Below are 20,583 nucleotides of genomic sequence, written 5' to 3'. Positions count from 1 at the left end.
TGAAACCAGCCCAGACACAGATTCTGGCTGATGTAGCTCTACCAATGGCCCATTAGGCCATTCCTTTCTGCTTTCAGAAAGGGTGCCTGGCAGGATATGGTCAAATCATACACTACTACGTTTAATACATGCTACATTATTATTCTTCATCCTTTTATTCTAAATTATATAAAATACAAACATAAAATCCTACTACTACACTTGGAGTAGTCAGATTGTTCTGCCTCATATTCCTCTTTGGCATTTTTCCAGGACTGAATACAGCAAATCCTGCACTCTCCCTAGGGAAGGAAAGTTTTGCTGGCCTTAAGGGATGGGGAGCAAGAAAAGATTAATTGGGACGTCCCCTTTGATGTGGTGTCAACAGGTCGAATACATCATGATGACCCCATTAGACAAAGCTATGATGAAAACTTCTCTCTTGGAGATTGGGAGGAATGTTCCTTTGATGGGGGAAGTAAAACAATAGCGAGCATGTATTGGCAAAAGCCTTGGTCGTTATAGGTCTCAGTAATATGGCTCCCCTCTCTATGAAACACACTCAAAAATATTGAAATGTTTGTATTGGTTTCAGGGCTGCACAATCACCTTTGTGGCTTCATTCTGTGTATCAAAGGGAGGGAGATGTCCTCTCTCTTGACAAATGGAACTGCGATTTCTGCTCAAACCTCATTTCCAAAGGCGTTTGTTAACTGAGGTATTTTTATGCATAGTGAGGGCCACAGATCTGCAACATTAGGTCTCTCTCTATGCAGCTGTGGAGGCAGACCAGACTTGTCAATCAGTGGAGAAGTGGCTCCACCTCTGAGAAACCTGTGAATTTTTTCATCTGCCTCCTGTGCTGCAGGTTGCAGCCCAGCTCCTCCCTACTGCGGAGCAAAGTTTTTTTTTTTTTTTTTGTTTTTTTTTTTTTTTTAAGCTAACTTCAATTGGCTTAAACTCTCCAAATTCCCAGGGTCTGCCGCTGTTGGCAGAAGGAATTCCCTATTTCCCGTGGTCAGTCGGACTCTCCATGTGCCCTACTCACCCACACAGATTACAGCGTGGTGGTGAAGGGTACAACAAGAGGGAAAGCTAGACACTGTCTCCTGCACCTGCCCTGCTGATTGAGTGCCTGCATGGAGATCGTACTCTGCACCTATTCTGTGGAGACCCAGGGCCTTCTCAAGTGCTCAGACTGGGCCGGGGTTTCCTGCCCTCTCTCCTCACCAAGCGAAAGCTCAACAAACACTGCACACACACTTCAGCAGCAAAGCTCTCTCTCGCTGATGGCATGGCTCTCTCCTCTCCCCCCCCCCCCCAGCAGGAGAGTATGAAGGAGGACAACATCACAGGCCCAGAGAAGTTTCCTGCCTCAGTCACCGTTATTGACCATGGAGCAGCTGCCCAGCTCCTCTAGGACAGGTATTGTGGTGTCAGGGAGCTACAGAGCAAGGAGGGGGAGGGGGGGTAACCCTGACCCTGCCCTCCCCTCCTTTCCTTCCTCCCGCCTCCGCCCCCCTGCTGGCTCAGGGCTACTCCCTACCAGCAATGTCAGCCCAGCACAGCAAGCGGGCCAAGAACTCCTTTTTAAACCTCCAGGGTTGGAGGCTGGTGCCCCCAGGTGGGGTCAGCCTATGTCCAGACCACATCCAAAATCCCCCATGAACAAAGCACGCGTCTCTGAGAAGCTCCCGTCTGGACTCAGTCCATTGCAAAGCTCCAGTATGAGCTGCTCCTTTCTCAGGGCAAGAAAGCTGCTTGTAAGTGGTAACCATGAGGGCCTTCTCTCCTCTGGTGGACTCTGTCTGAAATTTCCCTCGGAGGAGGAGGAGGATCAAGGGCATCTTAGGAAAAAGGCCTTTCTCAAGGCACGTGTACAGAGCCGGCAGCAGCAAGCCTCCCAGCCCGGCCTGACAGACTCAGGCGAGCAGGGCTCACGCTAGCGCTCTGAAAATAGCTGCGTAGGCAGCGCTTTGAAGTTGCAGCTCAGGCTGGAGCTGGGGCTCTGAAGTGTCTGGGCTCTCTGCACAGCTATTTTTAGACCACTGGTGTGATGAGCCCTGCTAGTCTGAGTCTGTGGAGGAGAAGCTCGCTGCCATGAGCTGGGCAGACGGACCAGATGTTCAGACCTCTCTCTAGTTGCCTCAGCAAAAAAATACAAACAGGCTCTGGACCTGTCCCCTTCCTTCCTATCATACTGCTCTGAAATGGATGAAAAGAGAAGAGCAAGGCCCTGGTTGACAAAGAGCAGAACACGGGGGTGAAGGAAAAGAGCCCCCAGATCCCCTTCATCTTAAGAGATGCAAAGTGTTTCCCACCAGCAGCATAAATCCCAATACTCCTCTTTGAGGAGGGTCAGCTTTCAGATTCTGACAGGGGTCAGAAGAAGGAGGAGGAAGATGACTTTCAGTGAGACTTTTGGTAATAAGTCATTTTTGGAAAACTTTACCCATAATAAATGTCTAAGATTAAGAGTCCATTGTGTATAGGAAAATGTATCTGTGACTTACGTGAAAGCTTTCTAAATCACTTCTAAAAATGGATCTTGGACTTGAAAATTTTAACCTAAGTGAGCTAGGAACTCAAGTGCCACACTACCTCCTAGGTGAGATTGCTTTTCTGATACTTAGTATGTTTGTAGAACCAGTGAGCTCCATGCCTTTATATTAAGTGAATGTGGGCATGGTGGTATTTGGTCAGTATATATTTCTCTCTGTTCTTCCCCCGTATGTATCCAGATAAAGCTTTAGAAAAGCCCTGTAGAAAGTTGTTCTCGAAAGAACGATCTCAACAGACCTGTATTTCTCATGATTGTTTATCAGTAGGATTGAAATGGTAAGGGCCTTTTGGGGCTCATTCAATCTCTCACTGCCTCTTATTTGGAATTTTAAACCACAGCAGATAAAACAGCAGCGTGAAGGGTGCTTTATCCAATTGTCCCAATGCAGACAGCACTGGAGGGAGCTTTGTTAGTCCTCAAGCTAGTGCTGCCTTCCCTCTTTGTTCAGTTGCTCCTGGGATCCCAATGTGTAGTGTCTCCTAGATAAAGGCAAAGCAAATTTTCTTGTACGTGGGCTTTGTTTTCATTTCATGTGCTCCAATATCCCAATAGGTATGGGTGATATCCTGGCCCTGTTGATCGTTCGTTGGTTGCATATTAATTAGAGCACAACTCATGTCTTAGAACAAACTTGGTAAGTTTAATAAGAAAAATTCGGGGGAGTATTAGCGCCTCCCAGCTGTAAAAGGGGGAATACTTGCTGTACCTGCATCCGATGGGTGTGAGGATTAATTGTTTCAACATACCATGGGCCACAAATTCTGTGTGAAGAATGAGAACATAAAACTAGACTAAACTTAGATTGGTGAGGATAGAAATAAATTGAATTTCCGTGTATCATCTTTTGCGTCAGGCTTGGGAGTTATGAAGTGTTATATGAGTTATAAAGTGCTCCTCAGTTGATGCTTATAATAGTACTTAGAATTGGTTAGCACATTTTGGGCAGAAGGGAGAAACATCCAGAAAGTGCACAGATAACAGGTGCTTCCTGCAGCAGGCTAAATACCCAGCATGTCAGAGAGGGGAATGACTGATCCTCACGGGTTGCGTCTGCCAGCTAGCTCTGCGAAGGATGCTATTGAGGGTTAAAGGAATTCCAGAGCTAGCCTGCAGCAAGGTTAATAGACTGACTGTGGAAGTTATGTGAGACAGCTGGTGCTTAGCTCTAAAGATGGAAGAGTTCACAGTTCATTGTGCAGCATAATCCCGGTTTATTTTAAAATACTTCCTTTGTGAAAATAGTTCTGGGACAATGGAAGCAGGCCCACCGACAGCAATTCCAGGCCCCAGGGCACAACTGTCAATAGGCCACCTACAAAAAGGGACGGCTGAGGTTTGATTTGTGCAGGGGAAGCCTCGCGCTGCTGCTGGCCCGGCCTGGCATCGCCACACGGGCGCGGTGCTGGACCATGTGCGGCGGCTGGTGCGCGCACGCCTGACATTGGGGCGGTGCTGCACCTGCGCTGGCTGGTACCCAGTGAGCTGCTGCTGGCTGCACTGCTGGGCACGCTCTTCTGGCACAGCCAGGGCTTCCACATGCCTGCCCGGCTGCCTTCACCACCACCAGTATCACCCCATGTGCATACCTAGGAGCCCTGCGGCCCACCCCGGTGCTTTAAAATTGTTCCCTTAGCCCCCTGCAGAAGGTCTGAGTGGAAGTGTCAGTTGTGAATTATAAAGAACAAGGTACAGGGCATAGCCTCCAGCAGAGAACACCCTGCAAGCCAACAGATAATCAGTCATGATTTCAAACACCTCCATGTGTGTCCTGACTTCCCATCTGACCACAACATCTTCTTACCTTTTCCTTTGTCCAACCTCTTTCCCTTCCCCTCCCCGTGTTAGCTCCTGCTCTTTACTTACATTTGAGTAGGGAATCTGACTCTGTGTCTACCTGGTTTTGGACTTAATGTTTCTTTTGGAGATTTTTCTACAGAGTGGCTTCCCCTCAATGTCTCGCTGCAGTTGTTCCAGGGCTGCCACTGGATAGAGGGATCCATCTGTTAAGGTCACTGCAGCTGTGCTTTAAAATAGGAAATTGACAGGTGAGTGAAAAGTCATCCCAGAACCAAGATCAGCTTTGTCAACTCCTCTTTCCTCTTGTCACACAGATGAGCTAAAACCCCGCCAGTCAGCATGCTAAAGGGAGAGATGTATAAAACGTTTATAGCTGCTTCTACTTTCCATCTAAGCCTTATAAGTATCTGGTTTGTTTTTCACGGTAAATTCACTGATGCAAATGCTCGGCTGCAGCTAAGGAGCCAGGAGAGGATGAGCAAAGGTGACCTTAAACACTCCCTTGTTGCACTTCCCTGATCCAGGATGCTCCTCCACGCAAGCTAGAGCAACTTCAAGGCTGTTCTAACTTGTGCCAGCTTCCAATAGTCCCAAGGAGTTGATATGCCCATAGGGGATCAGTCCTTTTTCCCCCAGGTCAAGCTCCCTGCGCCAGCTGCAAGGAGGACAAGAGTGACACAACAGGATCCCCCTCTGCTCGCGTGAGGGCTGCTTTGCGCTGGTGGCGTGGCACACAGAGTCTGCACTGCAAAACCTGGGCCATTGAGTCTAAACCAGGTAGGCTGTGAGAAATTGGCACGCTGGTGCTCCTGCCACTGCCTTTGGGATTGAGTGGGCCCATGAACAGGCACAGTGCTGCTCTCTGCTTGGAGTCTATTCTGTATTCAGCATCTTTTTTGAAATGGGGCGACCAGAACTGCATGCGGTATTCAAGTTGTGGGTGTAACATAGATTATTGTATGGTGGCATTATATTTTCTGTCTTCTTATTTGCCCCTTTCTTAATGGTTCCTGGCATTCTGTTAGCATTTTTGACTGCTGCTGTACCCAGAGCAGATATTTTCAGAGAACTATCCATGATGACTCCAAGATGTTTGGGTGATAACAGCTAATTTAGACCCCATCATTTTCTGTGTGTAGTTGGGATTATGTTTTCCAATATGCATCACTTCGCATTTATCAACATTGATTTTCATCTGCCATTTTGTTTCCCCATCAGCCAGTTTAGTGAGCCTTGTAACTTAAAGTTCAAAGCTGACTGCAATCTTGAGCGATTTCGTTTCATCTTCAAACTTTGCCAGTTCACTGTTTACCCCTTTTTCCAGATCATTTATGAATATATTGAACAGCACTGGTCCCAGTACAGATCCCTGGGCACACTGTGGTTTGTCTCTCCATTCTGAAAACTGACCACTTAATTCCTACCTTCTGTTTCCTGTCATTTAACCAGTTTCTGATCCGTGAGAGGACCTTCCCTGTTATCCATGACTGCTTAGTTTACTTAAGAGCACTGGTGAAGACCCTTGTCAAAGGCTTTCTGAAAGCCCAAGAACACTAGATCCCCCTGGATCACCCTTCTCCAAATGGTTTTTGACCTTCCCTCAGAGAATTCTAATAGATTGAGGCATGATTTCCCTTTACAAAAGCTGTGTTGACTCTTCCCTAACATACTGTGTTCATCTATAGGTTTGATAATTCTGTTCTTTACTATAGTTTCAACCAATTTGCCTGCTACTGAAGTTATGCTCACCGGCCTGTAATTGCGGGGATCCCCTCTGGAACACTTGTTAAAAACTGGAGTCACATTAGCTATCCTCCTGATAGAGGCTGATTTAAGCGATAGGTTACTGTGAAAGTAGAATGAATTATATTGTAAAAACAGAAAGGATTAAAGAAATGCCGGATGTACCTTTTAAGCAGAAATGAGGAATGTTCAAATACAGGTGTCAGGAAAAGAAACATTAAGGCATAAACAATGCGTCCACATAAGCTAATGGTGAAACATTAACCAGAGATTGGTAAAAGTTAGTAAGGAAATTAACTATGTATGTCTAGCCTCAGGTAAACTTGTCAGTTCTGTTCCCTTTGTTATCTTGCCAAGTTTGCACCCTTTTTATCTGTATAAAATAAGGTAGTGTGGGCCTTGCCTGGTGCTCACATTATTTGGGTGTTGTTAGCAGAGCGCTGTGCTAATAAACAGAGTGGTCTAACAAATTGTGAGTCCTGAGTCTGACTTTGACATTACATACCCCAGTTAGTAGTTCTGCAATTTCACATTTGAGTTCCTTCAGAACTCTTGGGTGAATGCCATCTGTTTCGGGAGTCTTATTACTGTTAAATTTATCAATCTGTTCCAAAACCTCTGCTACTGACCCCTCAATCCAGGACAGTTCCTTAGATTTGTCACTTTAAAAAGAATGGCTCAGGTGTGGGAATGTCCCTTACATCTTCTGCAGTGAAGACCAATGAAAAGAATTAATCACAACTGCCTTGTCTTCCTTGAGTGCACCTCAGTTGTCCCACTGGTTGTTTCGCAGACTTCCTGCTTCTGATGTACTTAAATTGTTTTTTGGCTGTTGATTTTTGAGTCTTTTGCTAGTTCTTCAAGTTTTTTTTATTTGCCTGCCTAATTGTACTTTCCTGGTGGCAGGGCTACTGAATGAGCTCTTGTAAAAAGCGGGGATCAGAGGGGGGAGTAACTAGGAAGTGGAGACTGTGGCATTTCCCGCCACCTTAGACCAAAGGATGGGAAAGTCTAAGACACCAGCTACAAGGGACAACAGCTTGAACAGCCAGAGGCTTGGGAGAGCAGCAAGTCCAGCTCTTGGTCAAGGTTTTCAAAAGTAATGGGTGATTTTAGGTGCTCAGACTGAGACATTAAAAGGCTCTGATTTTCCTCACAGAGCGCAGCACTTCTTGAAAATCAGACCCTTTAAAAGCGTCTCAGGTTACAGATCCAAAATATTTTTTTTAAATCTTGGCCAAGTTCTGTACCTATTTCCTTTAAAACCACAGAATAACCTGTGGTGTGGTCCTCTTTAAGGGGACAAAAGAGAAATAATTAACATAGAAGCCTAATGGTTGTTCTCAGTAAAGACTGAATGTTTAAAAGCAGGTAAGCACTTTTGAGTTATGAATGGAAAAAACATTTGAAAAGAGGACTTAATTAAAGGTAGAGCTGCTTGATTAGACCTCAGAAAACTGTAGGACTAGGTAAGGTTTATCTACGGCATACAGCTGTGCAGGGTAATGGATAAAGGATTTAATACAAACTCTCTCTGAATGGGAAGAAGGAATATGCATTTTGCAGGAACATGTACCCAGCTGTTTTCATAAAATAGGGAGCTTTTATTTATAAGTACATCTTATGGAGTAATAATTGCATTGGAATGAGGTGGTTGCCTTAGACCAGGGGTAGGCAACCAATGGCACGGGTGCCAAAGGCGGCAGGCGAGCTGATTTTTAGTGGCACTCACACTGCCCGGGTCCTGGCCACCGGTCTCGGGGGCTCTGCATTTTAATTTAATTTTAAATGCAGCTTCTTCAACATTTTAAAAGCCTTATTTACTTAACAATAGTTTAGTTCTATATTATAGACTTATAGAAAGAGACCTTCTAAAACGTTAAAATGTATTGCTGGCCCACGAAACCTTAAATTAGAGTGAATAAATGAAGATTCGGCACAGCACTTCTGAAAGGTTGCCGACCCCTGCCTTAGACAGTTTTACCTAATGAAACTTTACCGGCATGTTTGAAGAAAACAAAGTTTTCATTTGAAATGCGAGTGGAACCAGTTCTCAAATCTGAAACCACCAAGTGCATAAATGATTTTATTGTATACTGTACAGTACAATTAAAGTGCAGTCAGAACAGAAATGGCAACCCCGGGAAAAGAGAAGCCAGTCTAGTTTTGTATCTGGTAACAGCAGAGTGGGAATCGCACAGCAGTGTGTACCACCACAAAGGACTTCTGTGAGGCGGAAGGCACTGATCCAGATCAGAGTCCTAAATATGTTTCTGCTTATCCAGATAGGTGGCTCAGATAGCATAGTAGTGAATGGAACATAAATATTCACAGGAGCGAGAACGGGGATAGGCTGCTGAGACTGGGAGTCAGGACATCTGGTTCTGTTCTCTATGCTACCACTGACCAGCCGTGTGACTTCCCCATTCTGTGCCTCTGTCTTTTAAAGTGCTTGGGGCACACAGGGACTGTGTCTCATTATGTGTTTTGTACCACACTTAGCCCAATGGGGATCTTGGTTGGGACCTGCTGTAAATCAGAGATTGAATAATGAGAGATCAAACTTGCAATGAGGCAAAGCAGAGAGTTACTCCACTAAGAGTGTTACCTTTTAATAAAGCCTCTTGCTGCCATCTGGCATGTATGAGCAGGGGAGGGAGTAACACTCGACCATATACTTATTCCTTAAGAACAGGGCCTCACAGATGTGATTCATGGAGTCCTCCCTGGCTGGGCACCAAAGGACATTCTCAGAACCAACTTGTGGAGGAAAAGGGGCCATTGGCCCATAAGAGTTTCTCTCATGAGGTGGTCCCCAAAATGAAAAGTGGGAGAATCCTTGGCCTAGGGTAATAGTCCTGCCCCACTAAACCCACAGGTGAAACTAAAGTTCCTGGACCACAGACAAGGATCAAAAATCAATCGGAGGAGGTGGCTCCTAGGTTTCTCTCTTCTACCCTGCTGTGTCCTGTACTTAGGTAACTAATTGACGTGTAAGCCAGAAAAGACCAGAAACATACATGAGGGATGTGGAAGAGGGGTTTGCTACATGCAGAAGTTTTACACAGTCAATCCTTGTCTGGAAAAATGGGCTCTGTCGTGAAAATGGTTGTCTACCTCGAATTTTACCAACACTCAAGTGGGTCAGGGTGACAGCTTTAATAAGACTCTCAATACTCTATTGTTTGTGGTAGTGGCGTCAATACATTAGGCTCTTTCTAGACCTACAAGAAGACATGGTCCCTGCCCTACGGAGCATGCAGTCTAAGAAAGAAGAGGCAGGTTGACAGAGATGAGGGAAGGGTTTGGGTTTTTTTTCCTGTACAAATCTACAACATTCACCATAGACAGCATGGCAGACGTGATGTAAGAGGGACTGAAAAGCAGAGAGGCTTGGGCCTGTTACATGCACAATATTCTCTGTTACTCACACGCTACGGCACCCACCCTTACCCCGTTCCTAGGGCTCAGGCGTAACCCTGTCAAATTCAGTACCCGCCCTCACCCAATTCCTTGGGCTCAGGCTGTAATTTTCTGTGGGTTTGCAGGACCTTTTACCAGTGAAATAGCCTTACATGGTAATATCCTTATCCTCTCTTTATGAACAAGCACCAAAACCAGACTGCACACACTACACGTACAGTGCTTGCCAGTCCGGATCAGGCCCAGTTTCTGCACGGCGTCATTGGCAGAGTGGTGAGGTTTGGCAGCTCTGTTCTTGGCACTGGGTCCTGGAGTTTGTTCCCAAAGAACTTTGTTTTGGACCCAGTTTATATAGTGAAACTTGAGCCCTGCTGAGCTAGATCTTAACCAATTATTTAACTAAAGTTTTACTAACCAATCCTAGCGAAATTCTCTAACCAGTCATACCCCACCACCTTAATTAATTTACACCTAGCAAAATTAATGCTGTGACAGACAAACAATTAAAGAACTGGCCAGAGATCACAGACAAACAGTAGGGAAGCGGGGACCATAATGACAAAACAATAAAGAAATGAGGACTTCACAACCACCGCTATTGATACGGCTGTCGAACTACGTTTTCTTTAACCATCTTAAGATCTGTTTCTTTATCTGGTGATAGTGGGTGCCATTAGGACAGGGTCTCCTTCTTAACAGCCCGATATTACATTGTTTTAATGGAATAGATGGACTGTGAGGATGCGACTTCCTGCTTCTCAGCTAATGGCTGCTGTTCTTTTAACCTGACTGCAGATGAAGGCCTTACACCTTGCAATATGGCTACAGACAAAGGTCTTATCCTTACACCTTGCAATATGGCTACAGACAAAGGTCTTATCCTTACACATTGCAATATGGCTACAGACAAAGGTCTTATCCTTACAGCCTTGCAGATGGACTTTCAGAGGTCATACCATGCCTAGGGGGCCACGTGGAAGACGACACGGAGGCAGTTGTTCAAGACATTGGGTGGAAGCACTGGTGGAGTTGAGGGTCGGGGGACAGAGTTATAGAGCGCTTGAAAGGAGGTGCCAAGTACCAGGGTGAGAGCTAGCAGGAGGGGAGCGATGCACATTTACTGACAGCTGAAGAAGATGAGTTTTACCCTGTGATACAGGGTACAGTAGTACACTTACTGATTATTTCATAGTTAACTTATGCAGGAATAGGGAGGGTCCACTTGAATCCTCTCCACAACATATTTGGAGCTAAGCTCGTCACAGTATTTGTCTCAATAGAAATATTAAGCATTCACAAGGCAGAGTTCATGCTTACTGTTCCAATCAAAATAGGCACAACTCCATACTCTTTCCCCTGAAGTTGATGAGGGCAACCACAAGTAACTATCGATTTTCAAACTGCAGCCCTTAAACATGCTTAGCAGAGTAAAAAAATAGTATGACAAAGAAGTAATAGTAGTTAGGAAATTGGTGAATTGTTGTTTTCCAGGAAAGGAATTTCAGTCCATTAGTCAGCCTGCGTCTGGTCGGTTTCCTTTGCTGGGAAAAATCAGTCAAAGAATTGCACTGCATTGACGCTGGTACTGTGTTGAGAGAGAAAAAAGTGGTTTTTTTTAAAATAAGGTAGTAAATATTTGTAGTTACTTAAAATTATCCAAAACCAGGAGTCAGTTACTGCAAACTACAAATGGCAATTTATAGTGTGTCTGAACTGGGGGATGTTCATGCTCTGTTCCTATCACTGTGGTGCTTGTGATGTTTGAACGCTAGTTGTGATATGGGGAATTTAAATTAATTATCCAGGCGACTGTTTCTGAAGCATAGACGTTAGGGAAAGAAACATCTTGCACCATCATTTCCAAGCTTTTCTGTTGGTCGATGACTAGCATTTGCATAATGACATTTCTCATCCACCACCCCCCACCCTCAAAGTGCTTTACACACCGTAAATCCCCCACTGAAATACTGCTCCCTCAAGTGTAGAATGTAGCAGCTGTTTAATGGTTCACAATAGCATTAGGGGCTGGTCTCTGTAGGGGGAGGGAATTTGAAGTGGCAGAATATAACACATTGCTAGATTCTTCTGACTGTCGAGTGGCAGCAAAAGAGACTTGCATATGATTAGACTCCTCTCTGTCTTCTTTAGACCCCTGGCTGTTTTTCAGTTTGAACTGGTGAGCCAGAAAAACACAACTATTTTGCTGTGTATTCTTGCATCTCTTTCTCAAGATGCCCCAGAGGTGAAAGTAAGCCAGTATGGTCCGGTATGCTGTGCCGGACTGGACCAGCTTCTCTGGCGGTGATTTAAAGGGCCTAGGGCTCCAGCTGCTGTGGGGAGCACCAGGCCTTTTAAATCACTGCCAGAGCTCCGGCAGCCAGGCTCAGGCAGAGATTTAAAGGTCCTGGAGCTCCGGCCCCTGCGGGGAGCCCCAGGCCCTTTAAAGTGCCGCCCGAGCCCTGCCATCGCTACCCCAGCCCTAGCCCAAGCCCTGCTGCCCCGGGGTGATTTAAAGGGCCCGGTGCTCCCCGCAGCGGTGATTTAAAGAGCCTGGAGCTCTGTGGCTGCTGGAGCCCTGGGCCCTTTAATTCACCCTGGGGCTCCCAGCCACCTCTTCAGCTCGTAGCTCCGGGGTGATTTAAAGGCTACAGCCACAGCCAGGGCCTTTAAATCTTGAAAGGCCCCGCCTCTTCCGGTTGAGGCCCCGCCTCCCTCAGGACTCCAGCGTACAGGTAAGTCCTTTAAGTTACTTTCACCCCTGAGGTGCCCACCGACAGGTGGCGATTAACTAACGCATATACAGTACCTCTGCGTCAGCTTCCGAAGCAATAGCTGGATCCACGGTGCATTGGGATGCACGCAGGCTCTCTGTTTATTCTTCAGGGTAAGTCTGAAACATAATGGGGTCATTTTAGCTTCTCATAATATCAACCCTTGGGAAATCTTCCAGGGGATCACCTAGCGAGAAGAGCCAAGGCAGATTGCAGTTCTGTGGGGCCGTGGGCCAGATCAAGTGGGGGGCCCCTCCCCACCCTTTTAGCCTGCAGCCCCTCATCCCCCACCCCGCTTGGCACTCCTGCTGGGGAGCGGGGTCAGGGCATGGGGGCTTCCTCCACTCCCCAGCATAGGAACTCCAGCGGAGCAGGTCAGGGTGCGGGGGCACACATTTTTCCAGGACCACCCAATTGTCTGGGGCCCCTGGGCACAGGTCCCATTAGCCTAGTGGCTAATCCACCACTGCAGAAGAGTAATCCTGCAGTGTTCAGGTGGGAGCTGGGCTTGGTTGTGTGGAACTGGCAATTTCAGCATTCAGTGTAGTGCACCGGTGCTGACCCCTAAGGGCATGTCTTCACTCAGAGTTAACTTGGGTTCTTACATGGGTTCTGCCCCCACCCTCCTGCTGTCCACACACAAAGCTCTGACCCAGGTTTGTTGGTGGTGCTCTAAACCCAGGCTAGCTGGTCCGGCTGCAGGTGTGGGTTAAATCTCAGGTGTTGCTTTCACTCAGGCCAGTAACACACCCACTTTGCAGCCAAGGTGCAGGCTAAACCTCTCAAGTGCTGATAGTCCTTAATGCCTTCTCACAATTATCCCTGGGTGCTCAGAAGGACAGACAAGTTCTCCCACAATTCATTGGGAAAGAGTCCTAGAGCAGCTCAAGCAACATAGTTCTTACTGCAGCACAAGAACCATGGTCTGTGTGACGCATGGGGGAGCACAGGACCAATGAGGACATAGTACATTTTGGTGTGACTTTGCACTGTGGTTGCTTACACCTGGGCATGGCTGACCCAGCTCACTCTGCAGTGAAGATATAGCCTGAGAGCATGGCTACACTTGCAGATGTAGAGCACTGTGAGTTAAACCCGCCTTCGTACAGCTGAGTAGGGAAAGCGCTGCAGTCTGTCCCCACTGACAGCTGCCAGCGCAATGGCATGGCCACATTAGCAGTTCTTGCAATGGCCACAGAGAGCAGTGCATTGTGGTAGCTATCCCAGCATGCAAGTGGCTGCAACGTGCTTTTCAAATGGGGCGGAGTGTGACAGGGAGTGTGTTGTGTGTATGGGGAGGGAGACAGTGGGGTTTTGGGGTGCTGAGAGTGTGTCAGCACGCTTCTTTGTAAGTTCAGATAGCAACAGACTCCCCGCTCCCCCCGCCTCTCTCACACACAGCATTCCACAGTAATGGTTGCTTTGTCCCGGAGCAGATAAGCAGCTGGCTGTCAGAAACGGAGCTTTCAAAGGGCATATCTGCATTCCTGCAGCGATTCCAAAACAATGACAAGAGTGGCCACTTGACTTAAGGGGATTATGGGATGTTTCTGGAGGCTGATCAGAGCGCAGTAATGCAACACCTCGTTCACACTGGGGCCTGGGCGTTTCAGCCAAGGCGCACCAAGTGTTAATCTTCTCGCCGAGGTGGAGTACCAGGAGTGCTCTAGCCGTGGACTCAGAGTGCTCTACGTGCCTTGCCAGTGTGGACAGGGAGTGAGCTAGGGTGCCCGGGGCTGCTTTAATGCACCTTAACTCGCAAGTGTAGCCAAGCCCTGAATGTAGACAAACACGTACAAGGGGCTTTCAGCTAAGCAGGGTTTACCTTATTTTAAGTAAGGTTAAATCCTGACTAGCAAAATTGGTGCAAATCTCTGAATATCTTTGTTTACACTTAGGGTAGGTACAGAGAGGAGTTTATGGCTGTGTTGTAACTCAAGTAACAATTGGCAATGAACCAATTAAGCCAACTCCTCTGTAAATGCCAGTTTAGATACTCTTTGCAAATGTTTGTTCCAGGACACACACAGTTGTGATGTAGCAGGATTGAACTGGGGATCTCTGGAGCTTAGTGCATGAGCCTCTACAGCATGAGCTAAAAGCCAACTGGCTGGTCTAAATTAGCATTTACAAAGGTGTGAGCTAACTTGAATTAACTGGCAACTAATTAAGTTGAGCTCCATTGGGACCACAAACACTTAGGGGTGAACACAGGTGCAGGTGCGTGCTCAGACTGGGCTATTCCTGAGTGCAGATACGGCCTAAATTAAACTGACAAGAGCCATGTTTACATCAAGTGAACACAGTGTCCACAGAGGGGTTTGCGCCAGGGCTTGTCTACACTGGAAATTTAAAACATTAAAAGTTTTACTGTATAACTTTTTCTGGATTAGTTTGTCACTTTGGAAGGAGTTCAAACTAAATTGGAGAAAGCTACTCTTGTTCTGGATTAAACTCAGATATAACTGGGCAAGCCCTGAGACACCGACCTTGTCTAGACTAGGAAAAATCATCTGTGGTTAGCTGGTCATCTTCAACTCTGGGCTCTCCTCTCTTTTTTAAGAGCTGCTCTCACTGTTAAAATGTTTTGAAATGGCACTTCTTTGAAACTTGGCAGCTAAAGCCTGCCCTTACACACTGAGGCCTGGTCTGGAAAATAAATAAATCTGCTGGGTTTTTTTTTTTTTTTACATGGGTCTAAAGATCTGCGTAATCATCACAGTGCAGTGGGATATCGAATGAGGAAAGTTTCTGTGGCCAGCTAAAGATTGTGCAGCATTCCCACTTCCGCACTTTGAGATAACAGATCAAAACTGCCGAAACACAACAGCTGGCTGCCCACCAACACGCAAGTGCACAGAGCATGTGTGTGAGAGAGGATGTGAGTCACACAAGAGTGAGTATAGGTTTGGGGGGAGGGGAGAGTGGTTGTGGAGTTGCCTTGTGGTTTGGGGTGGGGTGGCTAGGTGCTGGGTTTTTTGCATTTCAAAGGTGGCAACCCTAGTGTGATTTTAAACTGATGCAAACCCCTCTGTGGATAAGGTGTTAACTTGATGTAAACATGGCTCTTGTCAGTTTCACTTACCGCAGTCAATTTACAGGTAGGTCGTACTGGTATAACCAGTTTTAAATCAATTATAAGTGTGTCTTGTAAATATACACACGGTCTTGCACGGGGCTCAGCTAAATCAGGCTTATACTATTTTAGTGAAACCAGTGCAACTTGTGTGTGTAGATGTAACCCAGTGCTCAGTGCAAGTTCATTATGGCCCCTAGCTACATAATCTGGCATTTTTAACTCATGCTATAGAGACCCGTGTGTTTAGCTCTGGAGCTGCCCAGTTCAGTATCTGGTATGTTGGCCAAGATGGCAGATGTCACAGAAACAAGACCTAACACATTTTAAAATGCACCTTCCCTTACTTTAGACTAGGCCAGTGAGGATTCAGTGGTCACGCCCCATTAAAGTGAATAGAGGCATGTCACATCCTGGCTAGGAGCAATTCTTGCCTCTTCTTGCATGGAGGTCTCGGTTCAGTGGAATCTGTTACAGTTAATCTACAAGAGGTCTGGCAGGATCTCAAGAGCTGAGGCAAGACATGTATAACCAACCCCTGGATAGAAAACTGATCACACAAACTACTCAGTGAATGAATGACAAAAGAAATAGAATAAATTGAGGGTCATTGGAGTTCCCACTTACATAATCTCCTTCCTTCTACACTGAATCCCCTGAGGAATCACCTCAATAAAACTAATCTTCCAAGCACTGATGACATCTGAGGTTTGCTTGCGGCATCTGCATCTCTGGTTGGTTAGAAGGCTTTCCATAGGTAGACCTGCAACAGGAAGCGTTGAACAAAACCATCTATTTGTCTCTGTTAGCCAAAAATTGCCAAGGCCCAAACCCATTCTAAGCTACTACGGAGAGCACATCAAAAATAACCTAGCCTCAAAACGAATAAATACTAATGAAAATAACGGTTGAATTTACATCACTGTCTTTTTTACTATGAGCCATAGCCGTGTGAGGGAAAGCAGGATGGGAGTTAAGGGTATTTTGTTGTCCTCCTTCAAACACCCTCTCTCTTTCGTGATACCCACGGAACACTTGACAATGGTTAGACAATTCTTATGCTATGAGCACCGTTTATCATGCTCAATAGGATCATTTCCTTATGCCGCCGTGGTTTGTTTGTATTTGTCTGTTGTCTACAGTCTTAAACTTAGTCCCTGTCCTGAAGAGTTCAAAATCTAGCTCTTTGCTTGTACAGTGCCTAGCACATTGGGGCCCTGACTTCTAGACTTTAACATAAGACAAGTAATTAATAATACATTTATTCTATGCCCATGGAATAATACATTTATTCTATGCCCATTACAGGGCTGTGTTTAAGAAACTTCATTTAAAATTAAATTAAAATGCAGAGCCCCCCTGACCAGTGGCCAGGACCCAGGCAGTGAGTGCCACTGAAAATCAGCTCATGTGCCGCCTTCAGCACATGTGCCATAGGTTGCCTACCCCTGCATTAGAGGTAACTAGTTTGGAAGAAGGTTAAAATTGGAGATAGACACTGAAATGTGGAGCCTAAAGGCATGTCTACACTGCAGCTGCAGTGCGCCATTATGCAGTGTTGTGCTGTAATAAAGGTAATAAGGTAATAATTGGAGATATACAATTATAGCGTAGAAGCTTCCTATGTCAACAGAAGGGGTTTTCTGTCAGCGTCATCTCTGTGAATGGCAGTAGAAAGGTCAACAGAAACATTTCCATTGCCCTAGCCCCATCTCATTGGGCGTAAGATTGCCATAACTATGGCATTCAGGAGTGTGAGTTTTTCATACCCCTGTAATCTAAATTTTAAGTATAGACCAGACCTATTTAAGTGGAAATTAGTCTTCCAAGTGCTTAAGCTGCTTCTTTCTTGCTCTCCCCAAAATAAACAAGCTCTAACTTTTTCCTTCTGTTCTAGTGAGTTGGATTTTTTTTTATATATAATGAAAATGTTTGCCTTTTGGTTCAGCCAAAAAATCATTGGTTTTGCTATAATAGACTTTTCCATGTTTGAGTTAAATTGTGTTAAGTTTAACTAAGACATAATAACCGTCCATGTAATATTACTTTAAATATTTATTTTAGTTTCAGTAATAAGGGTTTTTATTTCAGAAGCTAAGGCTCATTTTTAACGAAGGAGGCAATTAGGAGACGAAACTCAACGGGAACTAGTCTCTCAAGCACTTAAGTCACTTTTGAATATAGGCACTTCTGAAAATTTACTCAATGTTTTACACAGTCCATTAGTTCCACCATTATGTACAAAATAAGTGACTGGTACTTTAAAAAGTATAATAAAAGAATAATTGTTACAGTAATAATTCCTTTTGCAATGTTATTGCAGTGAAGTGACAGAGTGTAAAAGACAACTGCAAGAAAGGAGAAGGGGTGGGGGGAGTCAGCATTTGGGGATTTAAAGTATTGTTGACAGTGCCAGTCCCGCAAAGGTACATGCACATGCTTAACTTAAAATACTGTTAGCAGTGCCATTGACTTCAATGAAGTCGTCTACTCGCAGTGCATAAAGATAGCCATGTGTAAGTTTCTGCAGGATCAAGGTCAATATTACTGATGCCTTGATATTTTCTTTGACTAATTAGGTACCCCTGCTTAACATGCAGTAGGTTAATTTTTCCAATATCATTACAGGCCCAATCCTGCTCGCATAGGACTCCATGGCAAAATTCCAATTGGCTTCAGTAGTAGCAAGTATCAAACCCTAACACTTAGTTTAGAGTTCCAGGTAAGAAAACCAAACATCGAGGACCCCAGTTTCTGTGGTGATGCTATACTGTAGATAGTAAAACTGAATGCTTTGACATCTGTTTCACCAGTAAAATGATTTGAGTTGGCAGCTGACTCCCAGACTGCTGCACGTAATTAATAAATTGTCATATTAAGTTTCTTATTCAAAGTCACTAACAAAAAATGGTTCAGACAAATTTGATCAGAAATAGAATTGTGGAATTTTAAAGGGGCCGGGTGGAACATACATAATCTCATTTTGCCCAGTTAAGAGGGTAAGAAAGGTGTGGCACTACTGGTGAACCAAAATGAACCAATAATCTCTCCCTGCCTAGATCTGTAGAGAGGGAAAATTACTGTAGGAGGCATGAGAGAGAAATATTAATTTACTCCCCACATGAGAAATCTCAGGCCTTTTCCCCAGTTACATCGTTTATGTCAAAATATAGTTTCATTGTAACTAACATTTAAAACTGGTTAATTAAAAAATACAGCATGCGCTGTCTCATTTGCAGTGTTGCATTAATATTTTCAAAGATGTCTTATTTTGGATGTTATAAGGAGAAAAGCAAAATAAGGAGTACTGTACATGGGTTTGGACTAGAAAGTACTATAAATAGTCCTATTTATTTACTGGTTTGTATATTCCATTATAACACAATGTAATGTAAAAAGAGATACAAGTATAGGCTCCAGTCTTGCATACCCCCACGCACCGAAATGGAGCTGCCCGCGGCATGGCGCTCTCTGGATCTGGCCAGGGGTATGAGAATCTGCCTGCGCAGTTCAGCTTTCAGAATCAGGGCCTTACTAATCGAGCGGTAGGAATAGCGCCCAAGCCAAAAGGAGAGTCATAGCTTATAGGGCTTATTGACAGGTTCACCGTGAAAATTACATCCTTTTAAAAGCCAATTATTGCAAGAGAGTGAAGTTCTAGTAGGAAAAGTTACTCACCAGTCAGCGTAGTGAGATCAGTTACAATCAGGGCTATTGCCAGGACTACAGCCAGGTTCTTCATCTTGGCCTCCGTTAGACTGAACGCAGCTTGAATGACTCCTCTTTTTATTTCCATCCAAAAAGGGGAACTTGCCGGAGATTAGCCTTCACAATGGAATTTTCTATTCAGAGTCCTGTAATATACGGAAACAATTTCTTCTCATGTTTTTTTTTTTTTTTTTTAGTGTCTTGCCTGGACTTCTCATTCCTTCCTCTTAAGAGCCAAATGTGTGTGTGTGTGGGGGGTGGGGGGGTGTTAGGGGTTAGTACCACAAGTGCCTATGCAAATTTGCAATTGGGGAATCTAGCGTGGCACCCCTTCTGCCTTGCTGGACCTAGCGCTCCCTCCTCTGGCATGGACAGGGCCTGGGGTAAATCAGCCCCACTCCGGAGCACGACTGTCTTCCCTCTTTGGGGCTTGTTTCTCAGAGCCTTCCTGGTAGGCCTCAGGGCAGGCCTGAGGAGGGCTCCTCTGCCAGACAAAGGGAACCCCTTTCCCTGGCCCCCTCACTGGGGCAGGTGTATGTTGTCCTGTCGCTGGCCCCGGGGTGTCAGTCCTTCCCCTAAACAGGCCCTGGGTTTGGGCATCTCCCCTATGGGGAGGAGTGCAGTCTCTCACACTGGAGAAGCCTCTCTCTCTGCCGCCGCCAGCCTCCAGCAGTTTGTCCCCACTCCTCACCAGGAGAGAGGTTTTAATAGGTGTCAGGTAGCCCTTAATTGGCCTCGGGTGTCTCTAATTGACCTGAAGTAACCCCTTCCCGGCTTGTTGGGAAAAGGTCCTTTGGCATTCTAGGGCTAACTTACCTGTTTTCCCAGACCCTCCTGCAGCTGCCGGGCCTGACTTTGTCACAGGAATTAGGTGTAATTTTTACTGTGAGCAGGGCCGGCTCCAGGCACCAGCGCGCCAAGCGCGTGCCTGGGGCGGCAAGCTAGGGGGGGCGCTCTGCCAGTCACCGCGAGGGCGGCAGGCAGGTTGCCTTCGGCGGCTTGCCTGCAGAGAGTCCGCTGGTCCACGGCTTCGGCAGAACTCCTGCAGGCGTGCCGCCGAATCTGCGGGACTGGGGACCTCCCGCAGGCTGCCGCTGAATCCACGGGACCGGGGACCTCCCACAGGCAAGCCGCAGAAGGCAGGCTGCCTGCCCTGCTTGGTGCCGCAAAATGCCTAGAGCCGCCCCTGACTGTGAGGGAGCTAGCATGGTGCAGTGAACCAGATAAGACAGAAGAGAATTAGGCCTCAGCCCTGGGACTGTTCACATGTAGAAAGGTGTTAAGAGTAGTTGAACCACAGAAGTTCTGTGTCTTATGTCTGGGCACGTGGTGGCTGCGCAGATATATGATAGAAGGTAACACTGTGCGTTCCCGTTGCACTCTAATTCCCTTTCTCTATGCCATCTGCTGGCCTCCTACAGATGCAGAAAAGTCCTGTACCGGGGAAGTTCCGTCTCGGTGCCGTGCTTCCACCATTGTACTCCACCGAAGCGGAACAAGAGGGGTCAGCGCTGGAGCCCGTT

General features: G+C 46.0%; 1 protein-coding gene across 1 annotated transcript; it reads right to left on the bottom strand.

Moving 5' to 3' along the window:
- Positions 1 to 8,152: 8,152 nt before the first annotated feature.
- LOC120407083 (C-X-C motif chemokine 13-like) lies at positions 8,153 to 19,174 on the bottom strand. Its single transcript, XM_039542424.1, has 4 exons — positions 19,031 to 19,174; positions 15,980 to 16,115; positions 12,312 to 12,395; positions 8,153 to 11,090 (listed from the first exon to the last, which is right to left on the bottom strand). The coding sequence occupies exons 1-4, from the start codon at positions 19,146 to 19,148 to the stop codon at positions 11,057 to 11,059; spliced, it is 372 nt and encodes a 123-aa protein (XP_039398358.1). The 5' UTR covers positions 19,149 to 19,174; the 3' UTR covers positions 8,153 to 11,056.
- Positions 19,175 to 20,583: the final 1,409 nt, after the last annotated feature.

This window comes from Mauremys reevesii, linkage group 5 (assembly GCF_016161935.1).
Source record: "Mauremys reevesii isolate NIE-2019 linkage group 5, ASM1616193v1, whole genome shotgun sequence".
In the NCBI taxonomy this organism is placed as follows: Eukaryota; Metazoa; Chordata; order Testudines; family Geoemydidae; genus Mauremys; species Mauremys reevesii.
This window is presented reverse-complemented; position numbering and strand designations above follow the sequence as displayed.